Consider the following 27,750-nt stretch of genomic DNA (forward strand, 5'->3'; position numbering starts at 1 on the left):
CTTCTTGCCGCTCCGCCACGCTGCCCCCTGCTGGCAGCCACTGGACAAACACACACAAACAGGTCACAGCACGTTTTGAAGAAGCCGAATGGAGGGTGAGACCAGCTGGGGAGCCGCAGCTCCAGCTCCAGCTCCAGCAGGAGCTCAGCTCAAACGGGAACTTCCACGTCTGCCTGCGGTCTGCTGCTGGCTGAAGGTGAGTCCATGCTAGCTAATTAGCAACACACTTATTATGTCAGAGTAAGTTCGTCTTGTTTATTTTATTAATCCAGTCTACAAAACACACCACAGCATCAAATGTGAAGGTGAAACTAAGTTAAGGAGCGCAGTGATAAATAAATAACAGTTCATGATAAATAATAGTTCATCGTTGATGAGATGAAATTAAAAGCTTTGTTTCCAGGTTTATTCTTGTCCAGGTGTCACAGCATCCGGTATCTGACCGGTCCGTTATTTTTGAGTACACGCGTTGCAAGAAGTGGATTAAAAAAACTAGCTCCTTGACACATTTATTTATAAGGGCTTCTTCGTTCACATATTATTATTATTATTATTATTATTATTATTATTATAGTTGTGTCCGTTAGAGCAAAAAAACAACAATAGTAAAATAGAATCTAGTAAAATAAAGTTTAAGGTCTACCTACACAGTAAAATAAAGGTAGATGACATATATCATAATTTTACTCAGTACTTCTGAGGTTTTGATATTTTTGCCTTGTTTTTTTTTTTTTTTTTTGGTTATTACTTTTCACACAAAATCTACCGGATTCCACTAAAAACAAGAAAAACGGTATTTCTAACAGTCACAGAGCAGCAGCAGCACTTTAATAGCCTGTTTCCTTTAAAGTTTCAAAAGTAATCTTATGGTGGAAAACTGTGGATTCAGTTAATATCCAGGTTTTGTTGCAGCAGTGCAGATGCGACCTGTTTCAGCTGGAGTGCAGAAGCTCTCGGCTCTGGAGACGGTTTTAGTTGTAAATGTGGAGCATCCAGAGTTCAGTTTCAAACGGTTAACATTTATTTGATCAGAACAAAGCAGTCATTGCTTCACAGTGGTAATCTGCTCATCATTCCACATTTTGCTTTGATTCATTTCACTTTGTGCTTCTGTTTTTCTGTTAGCATCATAGAAATCAGCCTGGAGCCTTACCAGCTGCTAAATGACTTCTAACACAGGAAGTTACAGGTCCCGGCTGGCGGCTTCCTCCTCAGTTTAAAATCTACTCGGTCAGAAGCAGATCAGGATCTAATTTGTGAACTTATCCTGCTAAGTGTTGATCTTCTGGTTCTGAGCTGGTTCCCGTGAAGGGCCACTATGTTAAACTGGTCTGGACTGGAAAGCACAGTGGACGTTGTTCCAGTTTTTTCAGATTCAACCTCCTCTTCAGCGTTCTGTTTGCAGGTTGATTCTTGGGTTCATCCATGTTGATAAACAGACATATTTCCAACAAGCGAGTGCAGAAAAAAACATGTCTGTCTGTGTCATGTCGGTAAGAAGTAGCTCAGTTAAACACATTTTGTTTGTTTATGGTCTGATTTTCAAATTTATAGTTTGTGTGAAAAGGACAAATATTAGATCAGTGCTTGTGTGTGCAGCTTTCCTAGTTTTGTGTGTATTCTCCGAGGCACGGTGTGATTTTGGATCAACATGTTTCAGAACAACATTTCAGAACCTTGTATTGAAGTAATCTTATGAGCAGACTGAAGGCTTTGTTTTGAATTTGTCCATATGGAGGAATGAGTGCTGTGGGGGTGGGGCAGCTGGTGCTGTGCTTCTTAACCTCCTTAGCTAGGTGATTAGCGGCTTTACTTCTAAATCTGGAGGCAGAACCTGTTCCTGTCCATGCTGAGCTGTGCTTTGTATTATCACCGTCCACTTTTAATGAGCATAATTAATTAGTTTCCTTCTGTACCTTGTTTTACTTCCCTCATTAAAGCAGTGGCGCACAGACTATTATATTTTGCAGTTGATACCACATGATTACCTACACTGTATAAAGACCTTACCTTACTGGTGTTTCTCTCTCGTATTGTTTTAAATCAGTAAGGATTACACACATCATTTCCAGGATTTAAATTGTAATGTTCTGTGTGGTTCTGTGGAGTGGAGTTCAGTTCAAACAACCACAACCACAGACCTGCAAGTTTTCACCAGGGGTTCTTCCCTCACTTTATGTTTTTTTTTTTTCCTTCAGCGGCCCTACCCCACCACCTCCAGGACATCTCCTCCAGCTTCTGACTATATCACCAGCAGCTTCATCTCCTACCTCGGATCAACTGTTTTCCAGTTCTTTCATTTGTCACTTCAACATCGACTTACATAAATGTCCTGCAGGTGGCAGCATTGTGCCTAGTTTTCCAGGTTCCATACACAACAACAACAACAACAACAACCCTGAAACAGAAGAGATGAAGCCATGACAGGGAGCTGACTGAGAGAACATCCTAAATCCTCAGACCATCATGTTGACGCAAGTAAGTTTGAACTCAAACTTCACCTGGTTTGAACAAAGATTTGGTAAATTTACTGTCATAAGCACTGCTTATGTTTTGTAACTTGTGAAAATGATTAGAAAGTGAATGAGACATTATAAAGTTCTACACAAGTTTTACTAGACACAACAAGTCAAATGCTCTCTCAGGAGTATTTTCTGTAAAGCACTGTAGGTCTTAAAAATGATTAAATATGAAATTTAAAAATCTGAAATGGTCTTTTTTGTTTGTTTGTTTGTTCTTGTATTGAACTGCTTTTCAGATACAACAGCATTTAGTCAGTGGATGACTTCTCCAGAAAGCTAACAGACAGGTACTGTCTCCTACTGAATCAATGAGGAAGCATTGTGTAGGATCTATGCTAAATATGTAAGAACAGCCAAACGCCAGAGAATAAAAAAAAAAAGGAAACCATGGGGTCAAAGGGAAAGAGACACAATTTCACAGAGGCAGAAATATTCTGGTGAGTGATGCAAGAAATAAAAACATCTCAGTTTTGGTAATCACAGGTGTGAGTGCTCAACTGTATAGTCCATCTGTACATCAGGTCTGAAAAATTATCATTTCCTTCCTGGTGTTCCCCTTAACAAGGTCTCCCAGCCATGCCAATCCATCACACAGAATTATGCACCAGTGTCACTGTATTTACTTGTTCAGTCTGACTGCCTCACACCTTATCACATTTTATGTGTTAATATGTGGTTACCTTGTATCCAAATGTTGAGGTGTAGCTGAGCTTTATAAAGGGAAAATTGCTTTCCGGTATGCATGTGCATGGTTTTATAAATCTGGATCATTTTTGGCATCTGCCATTTTTGGCTTTTAGGCATAGGTGCACTTTTCGTATAGTTCCTACACAATGTCTTATGAATGAGACCCCATGTCTGTGAATGTTTGTCCTCCTGTGTATGTTCTTAGAATGATAGCATGTGATTAACAGTGTCAGATGATATCAAGGCAAATGTCCCAAAGCCTGTTGATGAATGGAACATGGCTGTATTTGGAATTACCAATGTACCTTCAAATATGAGTGTTTGTTTCACTTGAAATCTCTTTAAACGAGAGGTCTGATCCAGTAATTGATTGATTTAAAGCTCCACTATCCAGCATGGCCAAAAATGTTCGACTGCCGTTGGCTAGTGCAGCGTGGCATTGAGCCATGTTTCTTTCTGTTGAACAGGGTAACCGGTTTGTTTCAGATGTTGCTACATACATCCTCAGAATGAGACATTGCTGTCAAATTAAAGACCCAATGCATTTGAGTATTCAAGAATGATTACATGGAGGTGAATGATGGAGCAACGAGAGGCGTGAGGAGTGAGTCTAACTCCTGGTCCGTCATGTCTTTGTTGTAACAATGCTTCTTGGTAATGAATCCTATCCTCTTAGCTTGTTCATGTCCCTTTAAATTGTGCCACATTTGAAAGGAAAATGGATTGTGGTAGGGTTCTCTCTGCTAGTCCCACGTTGCTCATTTGTCTGTTGATTTGTATTTTTGTTGCTTATTGAATTGGATGATTGATATTCAGTGAAAATTGTGGTAACAATTTATTCACTAAACAAAGAGGAGTATCAGCAGTGTTTGGGAAACCACACACAACCACAACAACCTGCTACGTCCTCCTGGTCATTAGCTTGGCATACCATAAATCAAGTGTTTACTTACTCATATCAGTCAATGCGCTTGTGCTGTTCATTCTGGCATGTGCAAACTGACACAAGTGTTCAGAGTGATTAACATCAGGACTGCAGGCAGGCAGGTCCATCTCTTCCACTCTACATTTCTGAAGGTCGTTTCTGTTCTCCGTGCCTGACATCAAGCCCTGACATCCTGAAGGATAAGTCTGATGAAAAGGTAGAGAGGATTGCTTTTGGTTGCAGAGCCTCATCTCAGGATCGATCTGCATTGAAATAGCCTACTTCTTCTTTTTATGGCGGTGGGCAGGACACTGAGAACGCTGACGCTATTGCGCCCTCTACAGGGAGGAGATGGAGGAGATTGATTGTTTTCACAGATTATCTGTGTCATAACCAGGGGTGAAAGTAAGGGGGTACGGCAGGGTACTGCGTACCCCTAAAAGATTTAGAGGGAGTACGCAGTACCTGCAAGAGAAGGGAGCGGATTTCTGCTGTTAAAAATCAGTGAGTTCACTGTGCAGCCGCGACTGCGCCCACTAACCCTAACCCGTGACTGATTCGTTTTTCAAGAACAATATAAAACAGACTTAATCAGTTAATAAATAACTTTTTTTACTAGAGCAGGGCTGCAACACGTCGATCGCAGAAGGTTTTGAGTCTCAGCATTAGGTGACAAACTGAATGCTGCCAGGACGCTGAGACCAGCACGTCCTCCTCTGACTCCTTATCAAAACGTTAATAACTTTATTAAAGAACAACAAAACATGTTCAAATTAATGATTCAACAACAATAATAATCTCAGTAATTATTGTTTCAACAAGGTGTTGCGCAATTCTGTGGGTTTCGGTTCCATTATCAAAATAACTAGCAGAGCAGGAGTTTAAAATGAACTAATCCACCACCGCTGTGTTCATGAGAGGCTTATTAATAATCGCAAAATAAATATCAAGCCTGAAAACCTAATATCGTAACGGACTGAATGTTATGTTTTTAGCATAATCTCTGGTCGGCTTGTGGAGCGCAGGAGGTGCCATTGGCAACGGGTGTGCTTAAATGACAGAGAGGCGGAGAGTAAAAATGTGCGAATCGTTTAGAGTTGATCATCTGTTCGGGTTGTTTTAACTTTCTTTACCTTTGTCTTGGTGCATCACAGCCGCTGTAGTTTCTGAACATTCAATAAACTACAAACTTGGACTAATTACCTCGTTCTTTGTGAGTATAAGTCAATCACAACAAGCATCAAACACGATAAATATGTTTCATTAAGTATTTAATAAACAAACGTCTTCTACCACGATAATTGTGTGAAAATAAATTAATTGTCTAATATAAAAAATAGTTTGGCGCTGTCGGGCTCAGAGTCTGAGAGGCTTTTCCTTTATCAAACAATTTTGTTTTTTGTCTTAATATTGATGTTGATAAGACTTTCTCCAAAATAATGTTTTTCAACCTTTATAGCTCAACTGTTGAAAATGAGGAGCTAACATTTACAAATGACATTGAAATAAAATCCAGTCCAACATCTGGTTTGAGGTGATTCTCTGGAACCTGTTGGAGGAAAAATATCCCAACTTCAGAAGATGTGCTTTTAACTTAACAGAGCTCTGTGGTTCCTCCTATCAGTATGAGAGTCAGGGTGAGGAGGCACCATGTTAGGAAGAGAAGTGGAAGCTGCAGGATCTTCAGAACAAACAGGTCATGATGCTAGGCTACTGATTGTCCCTCTGTCTGGACACAGGATCAATAGAACCAGTTTAAAAGCTAAAATGAATGGTTATATGCCAGACATGGAAAACTGGGATGCACTCCATGCCATGATGTTCAGGATTTAGGTCTCAAGGCATCTCAAGGTATCAACATTACAGCCATATATATATATATGTCATAGTACCCCCAAGAATTTAAAACTACTTTCACCCCTGGTCATAACAAACTGCTACGACATCGTGACAGCTTTAACAAATGTGGAGAAAACATATTTTTTTTATTAAATTCATATACTGCAGCTTGAATAAAATGCAACTACATAGCATTTTTTGAGAAGTCTGGATTGCTTTGCATATTTTGCACGTTTTTTGACTGTTGCTTGTGGGGAGAGACATTTCAGTAATAGAAAATGTAAGCAACCTACTTGCATACTGTATGTGAACTGTTGTATGTAAAATTCATGAGCAGTGAATATTGACCTAGTATCAGTATTGGACCAAAGAAAGCAAGGCAGTTGCAAGCCTATAAAATTGAGATGCTTTTTGTGGGTCAAATAGACTCAAGAAATTGTAACAGCAACTGCATGGGGGAAACGGGGGGAGAGGGGGCAATCTAATTTTTTGTCATGGGGGCCAAGATTCCTGGCAGCGCCCCTGAGTTGAACAGATGATGACCCTGGTGTAGTTTGTCTTTGCTGATGTTTTAGGTTGGCTATAGCTGACACTACGTCACACAGACACCACCTGATGTGCAGCAGTCAGAGCATGCAGCCTGACCATAGGTTGGGATGCTTTTAATGGAGGTACAATAAAAGTTTACTAAATCATGCTCTTATGTACCACAAGAAATATAAATTGAACGTTGAGCTCTCCATCACAGTTCTTTATTATCACCTGGTAATAGAGAATCTATTACCAGGTGATGCTACTGAAAGATACAAGTACCAGATCCTCACTGATCACCTTCAGTGTGAAGAAGCTTCACTTGTAGCAGACTCCTACTGCAACTCAAGGCAACCTTACACTGATATAATGATGGCTCTTACAAAGATGTATGGACAGCCCCACAAGCTGGCAGTGCAACGGATTGCAGAGTTAATGGACGGTCCGAATATACGCAGTGGTGATGTTAAGAGCTTTCGCCTGTTTGCCCTCAATGTCCGGTCACTAGTAGGCATGTTGGAACAACTGGGGCAAAGAGGCCAAGTCGAGTTAGTCTGCGGCTCTCATGTTTCAAGGCTTTTAAGTAAACTCCCCTATGACCTCAACGCCAGTTTTAAGAGATTCATCCACCCTCTCAGAGTAGTCATTCCTACCCTCGTTGACTTTGCTGATTGGCTAGAATATGAGCTAGAAGTTCAGGAAGACAGCATGAAGCCCCCCAAGAGAGAGGAGTCATTTAACAAGAAGCCTGATACCAAGCGCACTCCTAAACCCTCAAGTAAGACTGCTACTATCCTCCTGGGTACTGAGAAGGTCTCTGGATCAAATAGTGTAGCAGCACCACCTACACCTGGACCTGCTGTCAACAAGTCAAGGGGAATAGAGAAGGTTACGGCCTACTGTCCCTATTGTGACAATGACAAGCACTTCCTGAACAACTGTTCTAACTTCAAGACCCTGAGCAAAGAACAGAAGGTGACATGGATTAAAACAAATAATAAGTGTTGGCGTTGTGGACGCAATCACCAAGCGGCAAAATGTACACTTAAAGCTCCCTGCAAAACCTGTGGTAGGAGACATCTGCTTGTGTTGCATGAGGTGAATGAGAGAGCAGAGGAGGAACAAGCATCAGTTCCACCTCCAGCAGAAAACTGCCTTGTGAACACTGCCAACAAAGTCATGTACGTTGACCGACCTGTCTACAACTGTAAGGTGCTACTGAAGATAAGTAAGGTACTTCTGAGAAACGGTGACAAGTACCTTGAGACATATGCTGTCTTGGACGATGGATCTGAACGGACCATCCTGCTTCAGTCTGCTGCCAAGCAGTTGGGTCTTAAAGGAAGTAAAGAGGTGTTGGCTCTTCGTACAGTCAGACAAGAAGTGGAGAAGCTCCATGGGGCGACCGTGTCTTTCACAATTTCCCCAGCAGCCAACCCTGACAAAGTGTAGAGCATCCAGAATGCCTTCACAGCCGAGCAACTGAGTTTAGCAGAGCATTCCCATCCAGTTGTCTCACTCCAGCAGAAGTATAAACATCTGTCAGGTTTGCCTCTCCCTCCTCTACACAGAGTCTGTCCCATGCTGCTGATTGGCACTGATTACACACACCTCATTACACCTGTGGAGCCAATCAGACTAGGACCACCTGGTGGGCCGGCAGCAGTAAAGACTCTCCTCGGATGGACGCTACAGGGACCTGCTCAAGCCATAGAATCCACCCCAAATGTGAGTCACTGCCTCTTCACATCTGCATCATCACCCACAGAGCTGTTCTCCTGTGTAGAGAAATTATGGCAGATGGATGTGCTCCCTTACCGCAGTGAGAAGTTAGCAGTTAGGTCACGACAAGATCAATAGGCAGTTAGGCTCCTGCAAGAACAGACAGTGAGAGTTAATGTCAGTGGTGTTGAGCGTTATGCCACACCCCTTCTTCGAACCAAGAACATGCCTCTCCTGAACGCCACACCAGAAGCAGTGTTGCCTCTCCTGAGAAGCACAGAGAAGCGTCTAGCTAAGTCACAAGAACAAGCTGCTGCCTATCAGATGGAGATCGAGAAGCTTGTAGGATCTGGCTATGTAGTGAAGTTGGTGGATCATCAACCTGAGATCGGTGGTGAAGCTTGGTATATACCCCATCACATGGTTCAACATAATGGGAAGAACCGGGTGGTGTACAACTGTTCATTCCAACACCAAGGTTACAACCTAAACCAACTCATCTTACCAGGTCCCACTCTCGGCCCTGCCTTGCTAGCGGTGCTCCTACGTTTCAGGGAACATGCTGTGGCCTTCAGCAGTGATGTTTGTGGCATGTTCCACCAAGTGAGGCTCCTACCTGCAGATCGACCCCTGCTTCAATTTCTATGGCGGGACATGAACCGAGACAAGCCCCCTGATGTCTACAAGTGGCAGGTACTTCCATTCGGAACTACTTGCAGCCCTTGTTGTGCAACATTCGCGTTACAGAAACACGTCATGGATCACAGCCAACCAGAAGAAGATGTTTATGTTGCCATTAACAAGTCCTTCTATGTGGACAACTGCTTACAGAGTCTTACATGCCCAGTAGCTGCCAAGACACTCGTTGACAAACTGCGTCACCTCCTGGCTGAAGGGGGATTTGAACTGAGACAGTGGGCCAGTAACAATCCAGACGGCATCCACCATCTTCCTCCAGACCTCAGGTCATCCAGCAGTGAACTGTGGCTCAGTCAAGGTCAGTCTGACATCCAAGAGCCAGCCCTTGGGCTACACTGGAACTGTAAGTCTGACACCCTCACTTACAAACACAGACACATCCATTGCTCAGTGGTTACTATGAGGAATATTTATAGAGTTTTAGCCACCCAGTATGATCCTCTTGGGTACATAGTTCCTTATACCACCCGAGCCAAAGTTATTGTACGCCACCTGTGGGAGAAAAAGAGGGATTGGGATGACCCACAACTCCCTGAGGAGCTGCTGCAGAAGTGGCAAGCATGGGAAGCAGAGCTGGAACAGCTGCACAAGATCACACTGCCTAGATGCTACACCAGTCCCAGGCTAGACCAACCCAACTGTATGAGAGATATTCATGTATTCTGCGATGCCTCCAAACAGGCGTATGGATCAGTGGCTTATCTCAGGACAGAGAGTCCTGAGGGAGAAGTTGAGGTTGCCTTCCTTGCAGCTCGGTCTCGTGTTGCTCCAAAGAAGCAACAATCTGTTCCTCGGTTAGAGCTGTGTGCTGCTCTAACAGGTGCTCAGCTCTACAAGGTCATCAGCTCTGAGTTAACTCTTCCCATACGCAGCTGCATCTTGTGGTCTGACTCAGCCACAGTCCTAACCTGGTTGAGTTCAGACTCCTGCAGATACAAGGTGTTCGTGGGCACTCGTGTGGCGGAAATACAAGACATGACCGTAACTGCCACATGGAGGTATGTGCCCTCACTCGTGGTGACATCACTCGTGGCCTCACTCTCCAATACATCAGCAAAGGCAGCAGATGGACAGATGGACCTGCATTCCTGAAACTAGCTCCAAGTTACTGGCCTGATCTACCACCCCCACCTCAGAGAGATCCTGAAGATGAGCTGAAACGACAAGCTGTTTGTCTGACTGCATCCAGCTCTAATGTTCCAGATCCATGCCAGCATCAGACTTGGGACAGCTACATAAAGGCCATAGCACATCAGCTTCACGGGGCGGCTGACCCCAACCACCCTCTCACCGCTGATTCCTATGCTGCTGCTGAGGTAGAAGCCCTACAACAAGCCCAAAGGGAATCATTCTTGGAGGAGATCACCCAGTTAAAGGCCGGCAAGCCTATTGCCAAATCCAGTCGCTTTCTTCTACTTACACCTGAGTTCGATGAGGAAACAGGGCTCATCAGAGTAGGAGGCCAGTTACGTCGGAATCCTGACCTGACTGTAGATGAAGTGCACCCCATTGTTCTGGACCACAGACACACTCTAACTCAACTCATCATACAAGATTATGATGGTAAGCTCCATCATCCCGGGTCAGAAAGGGTGTTTGCCGAGATCAGAAGGAAATACTGGGTGCTACGTGGACGTGAAGCAGTACGCCGCCATCAGAGATCCTGTGTTGAGTGCAAGAGGTGGAAAGGTCACCCTAACCCACATCGGATGGCGGACCTCCCTCCAGCCAGACTGCGTTTGTTCAAGCCGGCATTCTATTCCACGGGTGTGGATTGTTTTGGGCCATACACCATAAAAATCCGACGCAGTAATGAGAAAAGGTGGGGAATACTATTTAAATGCCTAACTACAAGAGCAGTGCACCTTGACTTGATCCCCAGTATGGACACAGATGCTTTCTTAATGGCTCTGAGACGCTTTATAGCCAGGCGTGGGAAACCCACGGAGATTCTATGTGATCAGGGGACAAACTTCCGAGGAGGAGAACGTGAGCTGCAGGAAGCATTTTGAACTCTTCACCCAGACCTGAAAGAGCAGCTAGCTTGCCAGCAAATCAAGTTCATTTTTAATCCTCCTGGTTCCCCACACTTCGGAGGTTGCTGGGAGCGTGAAATTCGCTCACTAAAGACTGCTCTTCGAGTTATCATCGGAGCCCAAATCGTCACTGAGGAGGTGCTGCACACTGTTCTAATTGAAATTGAGGGGATGCTCAATTCAAAACCCTTGGGTTACACCTCATCTGAAGTGGCGGATCCTGACCCAGTGACCCCTAACTATCTCCTCATGGGGCGGCGGGATGCTTCGCTGCCGCAAGTCATCTACGACAGCCCAGAGATTCTCGGACGGAGAAGATGGAGGCACAGCCAGATTCTAGCTGACCATTTCTGGCAGAACTTCCTGAAGTACTACCTGCCAGGACTCCAAGCCCGCCAGAAGTAGCAGACTGAGTCAGCCAATCTACAAGTAGGAGATGTGGTCACGATTGTGGACAACCAGCTTCCGCGAGCACTTTGGCCTGTGGGTAAAGTCTCGCAAGGTTTTCCTGGACCAGACACCCGGATCAGATCAGCTGAAGTGACTGTGAAGGGACGCACCTACGTTCGACCCGTGGCAAGACTTGTGAGCCTACCTGCCCTGCCTAAGGACGATTAATCACTGCTTCTACTCAGCCTTTTTTCGGTTATTCATATTCACAGGTGAATACGGGGGCGGCTGTGAAAAAGGCTGCCTAAGAGCTGAGGCTCTTTAAGGGGGGCGGAGCTTAGAGCACCTGTGGATCAGCACGCAGATGGAAAAAAGGAGAGAAGAAAAGGAAGGAGTCGAGTTACCGATAACATTTGAGTAGTTTGAGTTGCCTTTTGCAGTTGTTACCTTTTATATGTAGCACTTGAGCTACACAACGTGGTTTTGTGTCGTGTTTAATTAGAAAGAATGATTGTGTAACCTTTATTGGTGCAGTTAAGTGTGTTATTTCAGTCATGTATTCATCAGACACTGATGTATTATTATTTATATCTTGTAGAACCACACCTTTACGGCGAAATAAAGACTGAACAGCAAGTGCAGATTGAACCAACCGACTCTGGCTTCTTTGGGGTTCTGACCAGACTCACCACAGTGATTTGACATTTCCATCAGCGATTTACAGTTTTCCTAATTTTTACTCATTAAGTCACAATGTTCATCACAAAATATTGGAAAAAAATGACGTGTGCATTTTCAAAGGGGGAAGAAATATGGAGATGGTGTTCAAATGACTAAATAAATAAAGGTGGAACAAGGAATAAAATATGCATTACATGTTATACACTGTCTGGAAAAATTTAAGGCCGGCTAAGAAAAATTATAATTATGAGAATAAATGGGAGAAACATTGTACAGTAACGTTGAAAGAATATAAAGTGGTAACAATATGAAAGTGAAGTCGCACACAAAAAATTATTGTAAAAAAATAAAATGAGGAGCTGTTTTCAACTTTGGCATCATCTTACAAAGAAGGAAATAATTAATCTTTTATCAGCGTTGAAGTATTACCAGTAGCAGGACTGTGATCCAGCAGATGGGTGCTGGGGGGGCTTTGGCTTATTCTGCTTCAAATCCAGGGCGGGCCCGGCTGACTCTGGGCGGGCCCATGCCGCTGGGCCTCCCGCCGGTCTTCTGCTGGGTAAACGGCTTTCAAATCCAAGAACCACAAGGACTCCCCGAACAGGTTCCGTCAGATATTTCAGAACTCTTATCTAAGCGTTTTTCTCATTAAAGCCATTTTTTTCTCGTAGTTTTACAAAAGTCTTATAGTGGTATTACGTCTTTATTTATTCTCAAAATATTATGACTTAAAAAAAATAAATCTTAGCCTGACCGAGTGGAGTTCTCTTCTGCAAGTAAGATAATAACTGCAGAATCCCACTGTGTAAAATCTACACTTACTCTTCAACATGTAGCCAACATTTACTCCTAACGTCTGAATAAATCGTAGCCACAGGATTCAGTGCAAAATCTCTCAGTGCAAAAGAGCGTTTTATTTTGATAACACCGGAAGTCGTCTGCAGTCTCCCGCATCTATTTCTCTGGCTGTCAGTCTTGGCCGTCGGCATATTAGGTTGCAGAGCTTCGTTTGCTCTCAAAGAAAGTTCCAGTGGTTTGAGTGAGGACCGCGGGGGAATCAGCGCGCTCCGGCTCCGTGTGGCAGAGCGGGGTTTGCTCTGATTCCATGGCCTGTACTGGCGGTGGACCAGCTGCTGCTGAACACTCCGAGATGCTCCGAGCTCTCCGCAGCTGCACAGTGACACCGGCCCGGGGACTCAGCGATGTTTTTCAGACGGAGAGCCAGGTAACGGTGGTCCGGCCGCACACTGGCAGAAAGGCGGGGGGGGGGGAAGGGAGGGAGAATGTGAGGCTGAAAGCCGAGCGGAACGACGGCTTCTGGATGCAGTGATTGAGCCTGAGAGGAGTGGAGGGGCCGGTTGTGGTCGTGTAGAGGAGGGGGGATGGAGGAAAGAAGGAGGGGATGTGGGTGGAGGGCTGGAAGGGCCCCTCACACACAAAGGATTTTCTTCTGATATTCCTTCCATCTCATGGATCAGCTTCATGCAGATGCAGCCTGTTGGCGTGTGTGTGTGTGTGTGTGTGTGTGTGTGTGTGTGTGTGTGTGTGTGTTGTGTATGTGTGGTATTTAGTGCTGTGGTTAGCATTTGACTGATGGTGTCTGCTTGTATCATCATGGCTTCTGTTTGTTGTGCCACCCAGTGAATGTGATGTTAGCACATCATGTTAGCTGTGTGTGTGTGTGTGTGTGTGTGTGTGTGTGTGTGTGTGTGTGTGTGTGTGTGTGTGTGTGTGTGTGTGTGGGGCAGTGGTGGGAAGTAACGAAGTACAAGTACTTCGTTACTGTACTTAAGTAGAGTTTTTGTGTATCTGTACTTTACTTAAGTAGATTTAATAATGGGGACTTTCTACTTTTACTCCACTACATTTTACAGTATCTGTACTTTCTACTTCACTACATTTCTACAAAACTGCCGCGTTACTCGTTACATCCAAGTCGCATTGCGCTTTTTGCCCGTTAAAATGTGAAGTTCAGGGACTTAAGGTGGCGCCGTAAAATCCGAGCAATAACGTGACTTAGTGTCTGTTGTCACCCATCGGCTCCACCTTTACTCGCACGCGGAGCTCCAGACATGCGCAGTGGTTTCCTTTGAGCGGGAGGAGATGTTTGTCTATAATATAATAGCGCTGCATAAATTGATATGGCGACATGTAAAATCAGCAGCGCTTCGCTTTCACAGACGGTGGGGACTTCGTCCAACTTTTAGCGTCACTTGGAAGGAAAGCTTAAAGAAAGGTAAGATCTGTGCTAGCAAAGTTAGCTGTACTGAGACACATGTTGCATTTGATAAAAAAAGTTGTCACTCATGCGCTGAATTATTGTGTGGAGGTGTTGACTGAGGTGTCGCATATATGGGACAACGCTGTGACCAAAGTCTGCAATATAGTGATATGACATTCAGGAACGATCCGATTCTTCTGGACGGATCTTTACTAAGTCCTGAGCACTGAGAGCCGTTCTTTGTTCTTGTGTACACTGCGGTAGCTATATATATATATATATATATATATATATATATATATATATATATATATATATATATATATATAGACATTTATTTATTTAATCGCTGAATAAGTAAAAGTTGAACGTATCAACACAGAGCATGCTCATTGCTCATTGATTGATTTGTCTCCTGTCATGGTGGCAAACATCGCAGTGGGAGGGAGGATGAAAACAGTCACGTGCTCCTTCTGCTTGGTTACTTGTGCTGTTGGACAGTGTTCATAGTTGAACGTTGCGATGTTTCAGTTGTGGTTTCTGACATGGGCAATATGGGCAACCGCCCAGGGCGTTATTTTTCTAGGAATAGCAGGAGACCTCTGCGGATTGTTGCACAGCGATGAAAGCAAAACAGATTGAAGTGAGTTTTAATTGATACTGGTTAAATTCATTTCAGCTCTTAAGTATTTAATATCTAGGTGTTTTTATGGGAATGTGGATCTTTCAGATCAATCTGAAAACCAATTTTGATAGGTAAACTTAATATTATTGTGTCATTTAGCGCGGGGCTCTGGTCTTGGGTTCGGTGGTCTTGACTACAACTCTGCTACATGGCTCCTTGGTTGCATGTCCTCCACCCCGCCCGCACCGTCTTTACATCCCCTTTCAGTTAGATTTCTTTCTAAATAAATGTGACTAATGAAGTTCATGCTATGTTAGGACAGGAGACAAAATGTTTCCATCCCTGAAATTATGATGCATAGAATCACATATCCAAGTCTAAACTGTTACAGAGAATAAACACTATAAAAACATGTTTAATCTGTGGTAGTGTTAATTAAAATGGCACATTTCTGATGTATTAAAATTAAATACGATCGGCACACTTAATGATATTAGCGATTAGGTAATGCATTCAGCGAGTACTTTTACTTTTAATACTTAAGTATTTTTAAAAGCCAGGACTTTTTTACTTTTACTTAAGTAAAATGTTAATGTGGTACTTTGACTTTTACTTAAGTACATTTTTGACTGTATATTTGTACTTTTACTTAAGTAAATTTTTTGAATACTTTCTCTACCACTGGTGTGGGGTGTGTGTGTGTGTGTGTGGGGTGTGTGTGTGTGTGTCCCAGTGGAAGTGGGGGAAGCAAAACTTCAAGGCCAGACAGTCAGAGGTCCTGAGTCCCTTCAGTCTGGTTCAGTTTTCTTCTCACATCTTCTCATTCCATGTGTATTTCAGCTGCTTTATTGAACAGAACTCTGTATGGCTGAAATTAATCAAAATGTTACTTCTGATGCCTGAAAGCTGTGGAGTAAATGATTGATTTGAAAAGTTGACAAGCGGAATATAAATGTCTCCTTTGATTTAGTTGAAAATACTAAGGCTTTCTGAAGCTGATATATTTTCTGTTGTTTTGTCTTCACGACTCTTCCAAGGCCATCAGCAGCACTTGTTGGCTGATAAAACACGAATTCTTCCATTAGGGATATTGCGGCCCATGCGGCTCCCCTGTACTAAACCAGGAGTTGAACCGGTTCTGTGCTTACGGGCCTTTTGGATGAGCACATGCCTCAAACCTGCCGCCCATCTCCAGCACACGTCACACCAAACCAAACCATCACAGAGAACGCCACATCTTTCTGTCAAATTTCATAATACTTACAAAATGTTTTCACACAAATCAACTGGTATCAATCAGTATCAATTGATACACAATTAATATTCAGTGAATGACTAATAAGTTTAGAACAAGTGAGCACAAAAAAAGCCAGTAACATCAGTAGTGGTCTTGCAGTTGGTGGGTTGTGAGTTTGATTCCAGCTTGTGTGAGGCTCTTCGCTCCAGCCTGGCTGCCAGTGTGTGGGTTGAATGACTGATTGTTCAGTGTGACCCCACTGTGAAAGTGTTTCTAGTGGTCAGTGTCACTAGAGAAGTGTACCTACAGTGCATCAGTCCACCTACAGTGAACCATCCAAAGTCAGTGACTTAATCCAATCAGCTGGATTTCTTAGATAGAAAACACGTCGTTTTAAGGGCTAAACTAATTTAATCATCTGTTCATACAATTGGATTGAATTAATTGCACAATTCTGAGAATAATTCGGTATATCAAAAACTGAACTGAAATCTGCGAAAGAAGTTTTTGAAGTTGTGTTCAGAGAGTGCGTCAGTATGAATTTAAGCATCCAGCGGCTTTCAAAGCCTCTCAACAGCGTTGAATGTAATGAACATCTGTCACACGTTTCAGACGTAAACAGTATATGTTGCACATTGTTAGTTGACTCGTTAACGACCAGTCCGTTTCTCTGTCCTTTTATGAGAGGTTTTTGTGGTCAGGGCAAAACAGTGGTTGAGTGTCAAACACCGGGCTGTACTTAAAGCGCAGGACAATTTTTATTGGAAGCTTTGAACAGAATCTGTGATCCAGAGGAGACACTGGGATACTTCAGTTTTACTATAATAGGTTGGATTAATTTATACAACATGGAGAATAATTAATCTATAAATACTGCACAACTGCAGATGTCTAAAAATATCCTTATTTATGTTTGGTTGGTGCTCATTTAGTTTCGATGGCGTGTCTGAAAATGATATCAGATGAAACATTGAGCTGCTGCTGCATGTCTGTAGGGAACAGAGAACCAAAAATGTTCGACATGGCAAAACCACGGAGGCTGACGGATCACGACAAGCTGTGGCTCGTCAACAAAAGCAGACCTGCAGATTGTCAACAGTGCAAACACTCTGACTGAGGTCACCTGTTCAACTCACACTCTCAGGAAGTCTTTGTCACTTACTGTAATAAAATGTTTGATTTTCAGTGTGTGTGTCAGTTCCAGAGCTTGTTAGAGCCACACATTCCTGCTGAGTGCATTCTCTCTATAGCTAGTATTTACATAGGGGTTTGCAACCTGCCAACATGGCCTCTGCTTTCACTTTTTTCAAAACAAGTGAATAAGGAGGTGCGGAAAGTAACGATGCCAGAGTTTCGCAATTTCTAACAGGTAAGGATCGCATCGTTTAAATTTTATTTTTAGATATTTTTGGACAATTACTTAGAAAGGCATGTTCTCGAACATAAAGTTAAAAGCTGAAATAACATCAAATAATACAAAGTTTGAAAGTAGTAGGAGACTTTAGCAGAGTTGGACAAAGTGGTCATTATGTCCTCCAGCAGATTAAGCAGCATAATTACTGAGGTGGCCCATTCTATAAGCTTTATCGTTGTTATTGTGTTATTGTGCAGCAATGATTTCAGCTGGTAGTCCAGAAGCTGTGAGAATGTGGAGAGATAACGGTGAACAGGAGAGCAGCAGGGAGTGCAACTATCGGGCGTGTAACAGGAGAATCGAACAGAGGCTGAATGAAAACAAAGACGTTTATGTCCTGGGAGGAGAGGAGAGATTATCAGGACTGGAGCTGGGAGTGTGCTTCACTGACTGTAAGGAAAGGAGGAAACTGAGGCGCTGAGGGAAACTAATGGAAGCGAAAGACTGAACAAAATCCCAAAGGAAACACAGAGAACAGGGGAGACGAAATCATTCCTAAATATGAAGACTCAAAATGAAAAACTAAATGCACAATCACACAAATGAGAAAGCGTAGGAGCTGGAAAACATTAGAAACTCTAATCTGAAGGAACAATAGTAAATAAATGGATATGACATAACATCTGTCATGAACATGAAGGAGTCTTCATGAAAGACTTCATAACAGTCATTGTTTATGACTGTTATGAAGTGCCATTCAGTAAAGAATGACACATTTAATGCAAAGTTGACACTTTCAATTAACTTAATGCAACTTTTAAAGCGGCTTTGCATTAAAAGTGTCATTCTTTACTGAATGACGCTTCACGACAACAGTCATACACCATGAAGACTCATGACATGTCATATTTATGACAATGTCATGTCAGTCTTATGAACACTGTAAAGTGGTACCATTTTTTTCTACTTACAGCTATCAAAAAGGATGAGCTTTCCAACAAAGATCAGTAAACAGTTCAGGTTCACAGGCAAACAAGACTCGCATCCATCCAACACAGCATGTCCGTCTGCGTAGCTGTAGGCCGGTGAGGCGTGTTTCTTTGGTCGTTATTTTGCTGGGAGACGTTGGGTCTTGGTTATGTGGATGATGCAAAATATTTTGGCTGACCCCGTTAAATCACAAACTTTGTTAGACCTTATTTAAATTCCTCAGACGTTCAAATTGCGCAAATCCCAGCTGTGCTAAGAACGTGGAGAAGGTGAGGAAGAAGTTGGACTGCTGGAGGCCTCGGTCAGTGAGTCACGGTTAATGATCCTGCTTTTAAAGCTGACCGACTCAACGTCAGTCTTCATGTTATAACCGATTTGTGTATTTCTCCAAAAACAAAAGCCTCCACTGTAAACAGGCCACAGTGATGTAATGTGCAGGGGGAGTGGGGAATGTCTCCTGATGGTGTGGGACTGTTTTCCTCCCAGTCATGATGCTTTTAGTCAGGCTTCTTCCATGACTCACTCCATTCTTTTCCTCCCTCACTTCGCCTCGTTGACCTCCGTCCAACTCACCCTCCTTCTTTTATCTCCTCTGTTTCTGTCTGTATCACATATTTATCATCCATCCATCCATCCATCCATCCATCCATCCATCCATCCATCCATCCATCCATCCATCCATCCATCCATCCATCCATCCATCCATCCATCCATCCATCCATCCATCCATCCATCCATCCATCCATCCATCCATCCATCCATCCATCTTCAGACCTTTTGTTAAGCCACAGTTTTTCTCTATTATTGTTTCACAGATGATGCTTTAACTCCTCTCCTCTCCTCTCCTCTCCTCTCCTCTCCTCTCCTCTCCTCTCCTCTCCTCTCCTCTCCTCTCCTCTCCTCTCCTCTCCTCTCCTCTCCTCTCCTCTCCTCTCCTCTCCTCTCCTCTCCTCTCCTCTTCTCCTCTCCTCTCAGGATGTTGCGGTGGCTGGTGTGTGGTCGGCTGGGACCAGTTTGGATGTGGAAAGCACTTCTGCTGTTTCTGGCCATTGCCTTTGCAGGTCAGCTGCTGGGAGTCATCTTCAACAAAAGGTATGTGACATACTTCCATATTTCTTATTTTTGTATCTCGGGTGTAATTGTTTAGTAGTTTTAGTTGAAGTACAGCTAAGCTTTTACACCATTAAACCAGCTGGTACAGTCAAAATATGTGTATTCATTTATAAACAACTAGCAGAATCAGAATGTGCCAACAGATGTTAAATTACATAGAATTTAATGCATTCAAAATTGTTAACACCGTTAAGCGCGTTTTCTTTTACATACATACGGAACCTTTGTATTTGCGTTTCTGGTACGCCCGTAAATCTGACACACAACGGCTAACAAAAGGAACTAGAAGCTGTTGTCAGGTGCCATTTTATTGTGTTAGCCCATAAGGATTGCATGATAATGGACCAGAACTATATATTAGTCTTAATAAATGGAATTCATGAATTCAACTCACTGACATTAAGAACCTAAATGGAGAAAAAAATAATTCTCCACAAGTTCCACTACTATTTTTTACCAAAATGAAAAATAAGTGTTCTCCTGGTTGTGTCTGCCATTGTACTGTACTGATTGGGTAAAATACCTTTAAATTTAACAGCTGAGCATTAACAAGACTTTAGTTTAATCCATATTTTAATGATAAAATATGGATAAAACGCCACCACATGTTATTTATGTCACTGCGCATTGAGATTCACCACCTGTGTTTTTTTTTTTTTTGTTGCATCGTACTTAACAACATTCTTTCTAAATTAAACACTAAAAGACTATTGGATTTTTTGCCAACAACAATGAACCAAAGTTCACAAACTGTTCTTTAAAGAGGCGAAATGCGGTCTAGGGTACTCCATTCCTTGTACCTAATCAGTGAAATGGCTTTATGCCACGTTCAAAAAGAGCTGACTGTCATTCAACAGGTTTAAGGTTAATATTTTGTATTTGAATGTTTAAAATGTTCTCAAAATTGCATGCGTTTTTTTTTTTTATTGGAGTATGGAAAAATCTGGAATTCTGTGCAGCTCTGCTATGAACCAGTGACACCAGAGTCACATGGTCTGAGAGCAGCGTACTGACTGGTCTCATGACACAAAGCTTTATTTCACAATCACAGTCATTGTAATGGCTCGAAAACTGTTTAAAAATAAAAAAAAGACATTGATGGTTCTTCCAGTTCATCAAAGACTGTAAGAACCAAATGTCTCGGTTCTAGACATTTCTAATTTCTGTTGTTTTGGCATGTTTGAAACGACGCTCGGGGGCGGATTTGTTTGGGTTCATGTAGGTGAAAAGTTTTCTGAAACCGATCCTGTGTGTCCAATATTATTTTTTTTAATGATGTGGCAGAGATGATTATTTTTATAAAGACCCGGCTGCGTGTGTACAAGGCCTCGTCATGCGAATGTGGATGGTAGCAGTCCTTCATTTTGTAGAGTATAAATGCTTCAAATATAAACTTAAAATCTCAGTATGTGAAATAGTTGGCTCAACAATAACCAGTCAAACATCAAATCCAGAACAGGTTTATGTTTGGTCAGATGATATATTTCCCCACAATTTATCCAGAAATGATTTCATCTGGGTTTGATTCAGTCCCAGATGAATTAAACCCAGCATTGTTCGAATGCTGGGACATTCCGCTTGTTTTCATTTAGACAGAAAACATTTGATCCAAAGGTACAAATCTTCAATAAACTCACATCTTGCTTCTGAGGAGGTTTTTCCTGTCAAGTTGGATGAAGTGGCATGCTGACAATGCCACATAGAATTGCTTTAAGTCCTCAGGTCACACGTTAAAATCATCAAGACCAAAATTATGAAATGATTCATTTAATAAGGAAAAGCATGGAATTTAAAGAAACATTATAAAAATGTCCTGCTTTCCTAATTTTTTTTCTGACAGTTTGAAATCTCCTCTGTGTAAAATTCTTTTCTCTTCTCCAGCAATGTCCAGCCAGCTGCACGATCCATCTTTTCTTCCCCTGATGCTCAGGGGCCGTCTCTGGGTTCCTGTCAGCCCCACACTCACATCATGTTCCTGAAGACCCACAAGACGGCCAGCAGCACGGTGCTCAACATGCTGTACCGCTTCGGAGACGAGCACAGCCTCCGCTTCGCCTTGCCGCTGGGATACCAGCTGGGCTACCCGCTGCCCTTCAACGCTCACAGGGTGAAAGGCTACCGAGGTCCCAGAGCCATCGAGTTCCACATCATGGGGAATCACATGAGGTTTAATAAGCCGGAGGTGAGTTCTTCAGAGGAGCAGAAAACATGAGGACAATGTAGAATTTAGTTGGATAAGAATAAGAAATCAGCATGTCGGTTCGCTCTCTCTCTGAGAAATGGTAAGATGGAATAATGAAATCATCCCAGAGCTTCTTAATATTTGTTGAACTTCTTGTGACAGCAGTGACTGCTTTGATATGTCAGCTCTACGGTTTCTTAGGAAGACCCTCCTAACGTATGTTTTATTGTCGTTGAAGCGTCTCTACCAACCGTAGAAACATGTTTCTCTACGCTTGAACTGCCTCTGTGCTTCATGGTTGGTTGGGTCATCATGACTGACCGATGCTTTCTGATTGATTATTGACAATCATGTGTTCAGTGCATCGCTGCCTGTAGCCACAGCTGGAGCTTTAACACTTTGGGGGCGAGTCCTCCATGAAAAACATCTGTAGAAAATAACTCCCGGAACAAACCAGATGTGACACAAGATTGTTTTAATACTCATATTCAGGTTTTTATAATATATCTAAAATAAATTTATGACAAAAACAAATGATTTTGATTTCACTTTAAACCCTTATAGAATGCCAATTACAAATAGTTGCCTCTTTTTCTGGCTGCTGGAGTCCTTTAGGTTCCAGCTTTATGGATCACAGATCGCTCTGCCAGATGTAGCTTTCTATTGGACAATTTCTATCCTACTATAGGTCATGTGTTCAATCGCTGATATGACAAATATTGGCTGTTTGTCCTGTACTGGAATATTTTATTTACTCAACTCTGCACTGTAGATGGAGGGTAGACTGAGGCGCCTGATTAACGCTGAAACAATGTGAACTGTTTAACTAAGGCAGAAAGCAAATGTTTGCTCGTCCAGTTTTAATCTAAAACGGTAATCTTATCACTCACTATTGCATATCCCACTATTTGGGGATAAAAACACAAGACATCTGTAAGTTCTTCATTCTAACTGAAGTCTCTCCATGCTGCTCAGACTTCCTGTTCCAGAGCCTAGAGCAGGAAGTGACTCTTGACGTCCGTCTGGTGACATGCACACTCAGCCAGACATGATTCAGGGCTGATCTGAGCCTCAGTTGATGCGAAGAAGCTTCAGAGTTAGCCAGCTATACGTTCGTCCATCAGATGGTCTCACCAACATAGACTTGTTGGTGTCATTTAGGTTTATTACTTTTGTTATGCTTTTTTCTAATTTCAAGGCTAATTGCTTCAAACAGACTCTGACATTTTTATCGGTGTGAAGGTTCAAAGTGTGAACCATTTATAAATCAGCACATAGTGATAAATGTTTATCTTGAGGTTAATTGTATAAAACTACTCTATTGTATAATATAATACTAATATAATAATTGCATAATACTCTACTCTTAAAGCTGCAGTATGTAACTTTGGTTAAAAATAGGTTTATGTTTTTCTTTTTTTATAATACATATTTATTCTGTTACTATGTTCTGACAGTTTATTATAAGACAGATAATCTGTGAAAAAAATAAATCAAGTTTTTCTCCCAGTTCTCCCGGTGCTAACTCAAAACAACCAATCAGATCCAGGAGGAGGGGCTCTGCTACGCTACAGCTTCTCCCCAATAGCAGAGCCTGTCCTGAATGCTAGGCTAGTTAGACTAGCCATCATTGATGGTGGAAAAATAATTTTCAAGTGTCCATTAGTAGCACATTTAGCATCGGGTACATGAAATTGATTGACAGCATTAAAACCCTCCTCTTGGCCCTGATTGGCTGCTGCATTTCGATCTTTTCATAGATCATCTGTCTCATAACAAACGACATGGTGACAGTTTTAACAAACAGAAAAAGATATCATTATTAAAGTTACATACTGCAGCTTTAATTGACATTTTTGTCTCATCAATCATACCGCTTTTCTTTTCAACATCATGAAAATGTTCTACTGCCTAGAAATGTCCGTTATTATTTTTTAATATAATGTATCTTTTTTATTTGCTCTTGTTTTCAGGTGGAGAAGGTGATGCCTGCCGACACCTTCTACTTCTCTATCATCAGAGACCCGGTCGCTCTGGCTGAGTCTTCCTTTGCCTACTATAAAGAAGTGGCCCCGGCCTTCCGGAAAGCCAAAGGATTGGGGGAGTTTGCGGACGACCCTAAAAAATTTTACGACCCTCGTCTACGGAACAACCACTACGCCCGCAACCTGCTGTGGTTCGACTTTGGCCTCGACAACAACGCCAATTTCTCTTTGGCGCTGGCTCGGCTTGGAGAGGACATGATCCGGCGGACCTTCAAGCTGATTCTTGTCTCCGAGTACTTCGACCAGTCCATGATCCTGCTGAGACACGCCCTCTGCTGGCCACTGGATGCCGTTGTCTTCTTCAGCCTGAACGCTCGGCAGCAGAAGCCCAGCAGTGCCGGTGGGGTGGCTGGGACCTGGGTGGGCAAAGCAGCAGCAGCCGCTGGTGTTGGTATAAGAGGCGGGCTTGTTCAAGCAAAGATGCCACCGAACCTTTCCTTAACGCCGGAGCAACGGGAAAAGCTCAGACAGTGGAATGCCTTTGATTGGTACCTATACAAAACCTTCAACAAAACCTTCTGGGAGGAAATTGACAAGTTTGGTCATGCTCAGATGGAAAAAGAAGTCCGTCTGCTCAGGATGCGTAGGGAAGACCTGGCCCGGGTGTGCCTCAGGGACGGGGGGAAGCCTGTGGAAGCTCATCGGATCCGGGACAAAAACATTAGACCGTTCCAAAGTGGATTAGTTAAAATTCTGGGTTATGAGCTCCAGTCAGGGCTGGACAATACCACTCGGATGTCGTGTCTGAGGATGATCAGACCTGAGATCCAGTACAAGGACGTGTTGGATTCTAAGCAGTTTCCACAGTTCCACGCCATCCCAGCTCAGCAACATAGCCAGAGGCTGCTGGTGGCCGTTGGTGGGACCTTTATAAAACAAGAGCCACCCAGGAAAGGAAGAAAAGAGACGGGAGGAGAAGCTGGAGCTGGAGGAAGGACTTTGGAGGAGGGAATGAAAGACTCGGAAGGCAGCCATTTAGTTAGGAACAACCAGACTTTGGTACGAGAGCATGAAAAAGGAAGGCTTAGATAGGAACCTGTTGTTTTTTGTCTCTGGATGCTTGAGATGACTTAGAAATGGATGAATACTAGTTTTGTTTACCTGTGTGAAAACAAAAAGCTCTTCTATTTTGACTTGTTTTTGTAAATACTATGATAACTGTAGTTAATGTGGTCATCAGATGTTATAATAGCAGCAGTCACTAGGGCTGGGTGGTGTTTGCTTTTGATCAAATTTAGCCTTCCTGTTATCATATCACTGTCTGCCAGGAAAGACTGTTGAGCATTTTGAGATGATATGAATGAATGAATGACCATTCAACAGCCCATATTGATCTGTCATCACCTCTAAAAACACAATCATTGAACATGTGAAGAAAAGTGTTCATAAAACTGACTCCTATAATTACTAGTCAGCTCTGCTTCTGCTCGCTCCTCTATGGTGTGCAGGTAATTAAAGCAGCAGTGTATTATTTTATAATGAAAATTCCTTGATTGGTTTGGTTAGCTAGAATACATGCTAACACTTTGGTCATGGAGTGAGTTGAAGATGATTTTATCATCACAGACTTGTTCTGGTGTAGAGTATAATCTCTGCAGTTCATCTCTTAAAGGGACGGTTTGGGGTTTAAAGCAGGGGTCCACTGATTGGCCAGCCAACCGAGCTCTGAGCTCTACAAAGGTCTGGAAATCAGCCACTGTCCCCTTTGCTCTGCTGTGAGAGACTGACTGGGGCCACGGCTGAACTTAGAGACTTTGTGGCTATATTTAGTGGCGTTTCAGATACCTTTTAGCAGCTTTTAAAAAAAAATGTTTTTATCCGAACCGCGACTAATGTAATTCCTGTGTTATCTGAGACTTTGGTGACAACTGACAGTGTCGGTTATTAAAAAGAAACCAACACTGTAATCAGGTCAGGCTTTTTTAATGGCTGGAAAACTTCAGTTGTAGTTTACAGCGACTGGATGGTCAGGCTAACAGCCAATCAGAGGGGAGCATAGACCAATCAGATTACTTCTTTCCAGACATTTTGTAGTTGTTCAAGTAAAAGCGGTTTAATTAGGAACATGACTATTTAAATACCCATTCAGCGGTAAAAGAAAGACACTTCAGAAGTTTCTAAAACTGTTTCCATGAAGCATTCTAGTATCCCTAGTATGTTCTAGTATGTTTGTTATTCCTTCAAGCTGTAAGAGTTTTACTGGATCTTAATAACTCCACAAAACCTCAAACAACAAAAGCAAAGCTCCGATTTTGAACTGAACTGGAGTTCCTCGGTGTTTAGACCCTGCAGCTCAGATCTCCTGTAACCTTTCAGAGGTTGAGGCCTGTGGTTTATGCAAATGTTCCTAAACCTTTAAACCACACTTGTCTGAGATGTTTTTACGTCATTTATAGTTATCATAAATCAGTGGTATTACTAAATATTTTTTAAAATAACCATACACAGGAAACCCAGAACTGTAGCTGAACGAGAAAGGAAAGTGTTGTAAAAATAAAAAAATACTACGTTGTGTTTAAATCTCTGGCTTGAATTTTGAGACCTTAGCTTAGTGGGACAGTCAAACCTGACTGGAACGATAAATTGATTTCTGCAGTAATACGCTAATCACTCATGACTACTCCACAGAACCATACTTTTAAGATGTCTGAGCCGCCCTTTTTAACTGTACATGTCACGAATGATAAACTCTTCCTGTCCCACAGCAGGTATGATATGGAGAAGCTTTGACCTCACAGTACAGTATGTTTACCAGAGCACAGGCCACTTTAACTTCCAACCAACTGTTTAACTCCCTTCCAAAGTGGTGCTCTGGTCATTTCTGAGTCGGTATTCCTACATCACCACCAGCCCTAGCAAGAATATCAAAAAGCTGTGTTCTGTCTGTTTTCTTGTTTTTTACATGAACTTTTAAAATGTTGGTACTGCCTTTTATTGTATAAGAGAACTGGCGCTACAGCCTGTTTCCTGGTTGTAAGAGTTTTCATATTGAGCTTGATGTAATGTGCAAGACTTTATAAAATATTCCCTCCCCTCTCATCAGCTTCCAAACTGTTTTTTCTCTTCTTGTGCTGCAGGAGTAACTCCGACCCTCCATGGATGCTTGGAGGATTTTGCAGCTCTGTGCGGCATCCGGCAGTGAGCTGCTAGCAGCTGCCTTGCATTCCTTCTTCTAAGCAATTATGGGGGGGACATTTTCTGCCATAATTCGAGAGCACAAAATGATCCGCAAGCGAGCAGAGAGGCTTGTGAGGGGAGATTAGATCTGAGCAGAGGGAAGTTTTGAGCGCGAGGAGAAACGTTTCAGGAAGCACAGAGAGAGCAGCAGTTCTGAGTATGAGCACTAAACGTTTTGAGAAGAAAGACATTAACTGAAATTGTGTGCTCTCGAATTGTGGCAGAAGGGTTAGTAAGTAACGGAGAGAGACACTGAGCTAAGGAAAAACAGCCACTGGAGTCAGTTTTAGTTCATCAGTCGATGCTGGATAACGTGGAAGCTGCTGGTCAGGTCAGCAGGATGAACCTTCGTCCTGCTGAGCCTCAAATGTTTCTGAGTAACACGAGAGGAAAAACAATCCACAGCTCATGTTTCTAATTGGAGCTGCTTGATGGCCTGCCAGGGTCTGGTTGTATTGTCCTTGTATCCTATGATAATATTAGCTCTAATACTGTACCTCATTCTTCCACTGTCTGCTATAAAAGATGGAAAGTATCCGGCTTACAATTACGGTATAAACCTGAAGGTCACAGAAAATTATATGAAAAAATTTCAAATAAATTACTTTACAGCTTCTAGTTTGTATTCAGACTGTTGTGGAGAAATGTATTTCCCAAAGAAAATTATTTTAGTGTTTTACAGCAAAGATGCCACAAAAAGTCAATCATTTCAACTGGAGCAACCAGTGATGAGTTCAAGCTGTCCCCTGCTCTGCTCTGCTCTGCTCTGCTCTG

The 27,750-nt window shown here is 42.6% G+C and overlaps 1 protein-coding gene across 2 annotated transcripts; it reads left to right on the forward strand.

Moving 5' to 3' along the window:
• The first annotated feature begins 56 nt into the window (after positions 1-56).
• On the forward strand, positions 57-26,838 carry gal3st4 (galactose-3-O-sulfotransferase 4). 2 transcript variants are annotated; one of them, XM_008434969.3, is made up of 6 exons: positions 57-196; positions 2,199-2,478; positions 2,759-2,809; positions 19,435-19,551; positions 21,454-21,754; positions 23,728-26,838. In XM_008434969.3, the coding sequence occupies exons 4-6, from the start codon at positions 19,436-19,438 to the stop codon at positions 24,829-24,831; spliced, it is 1,521 nt and encodes a 506-aa protein (XP_008433191.1). In that variant the 5' UTR covers positions 57-196; positions 2,199-2,478; positions 2,759-2,809; position 19,435; the 3' UTR covers positions 24,832-26,838. The 2 variants fall into 2 exon arrangements, with proteins under 2 accessions (XP_008433191.1, XP_008433190.1); XM_008434968.3 differs by lacking the exons at positions 57-196; positions 2,199-2,478; positions 2,759-2,809 and adding an exon at positions 12,937-13,257.
• Positions 26,839-27,750: the final 912 nt, after the last annotated feature.

This window comes from Poecilia reticulata, chromosome 18 (assembly GCF_904066995.2).
Source record: "Poecilia reticulata chromosome 18, P_reticulata-male-v2, whole genome shotgun sequence".
Lineage (NCBI taxonomy): Eukaryota > Metazoa > Chordata > Actinopteri > Cyprinodontiformes > Poeciliidae > Poecilia > Poecilia reticulata.

What these genes read in the sequence shown, in the direction of transcription:
- gal3st4 (XM_008434968.3), top strand. Translation starts at nt 13,235, where the DNA reads ATGTTTTTCAGACGGAGAGCCAG. An exon ending in GGAGTCATCTTCAACAAAAG is followed by an intron (nt 19,552 to 21,453) that starts GTATGTGACATA and finishes TCTCTTCTCCAG; the next exon opens with CAATGTCCAGCCAGCTGCAC. An exon ending in TGAGGTTTAATAAGCCGGAG is followed by an intron (nt 21,755 to 23,727) that starts GTGAGTTCTTCA and finishes TCTTGTTTTCAG; the next exon opens with GTGGAGAAGGTGATGCCTGC.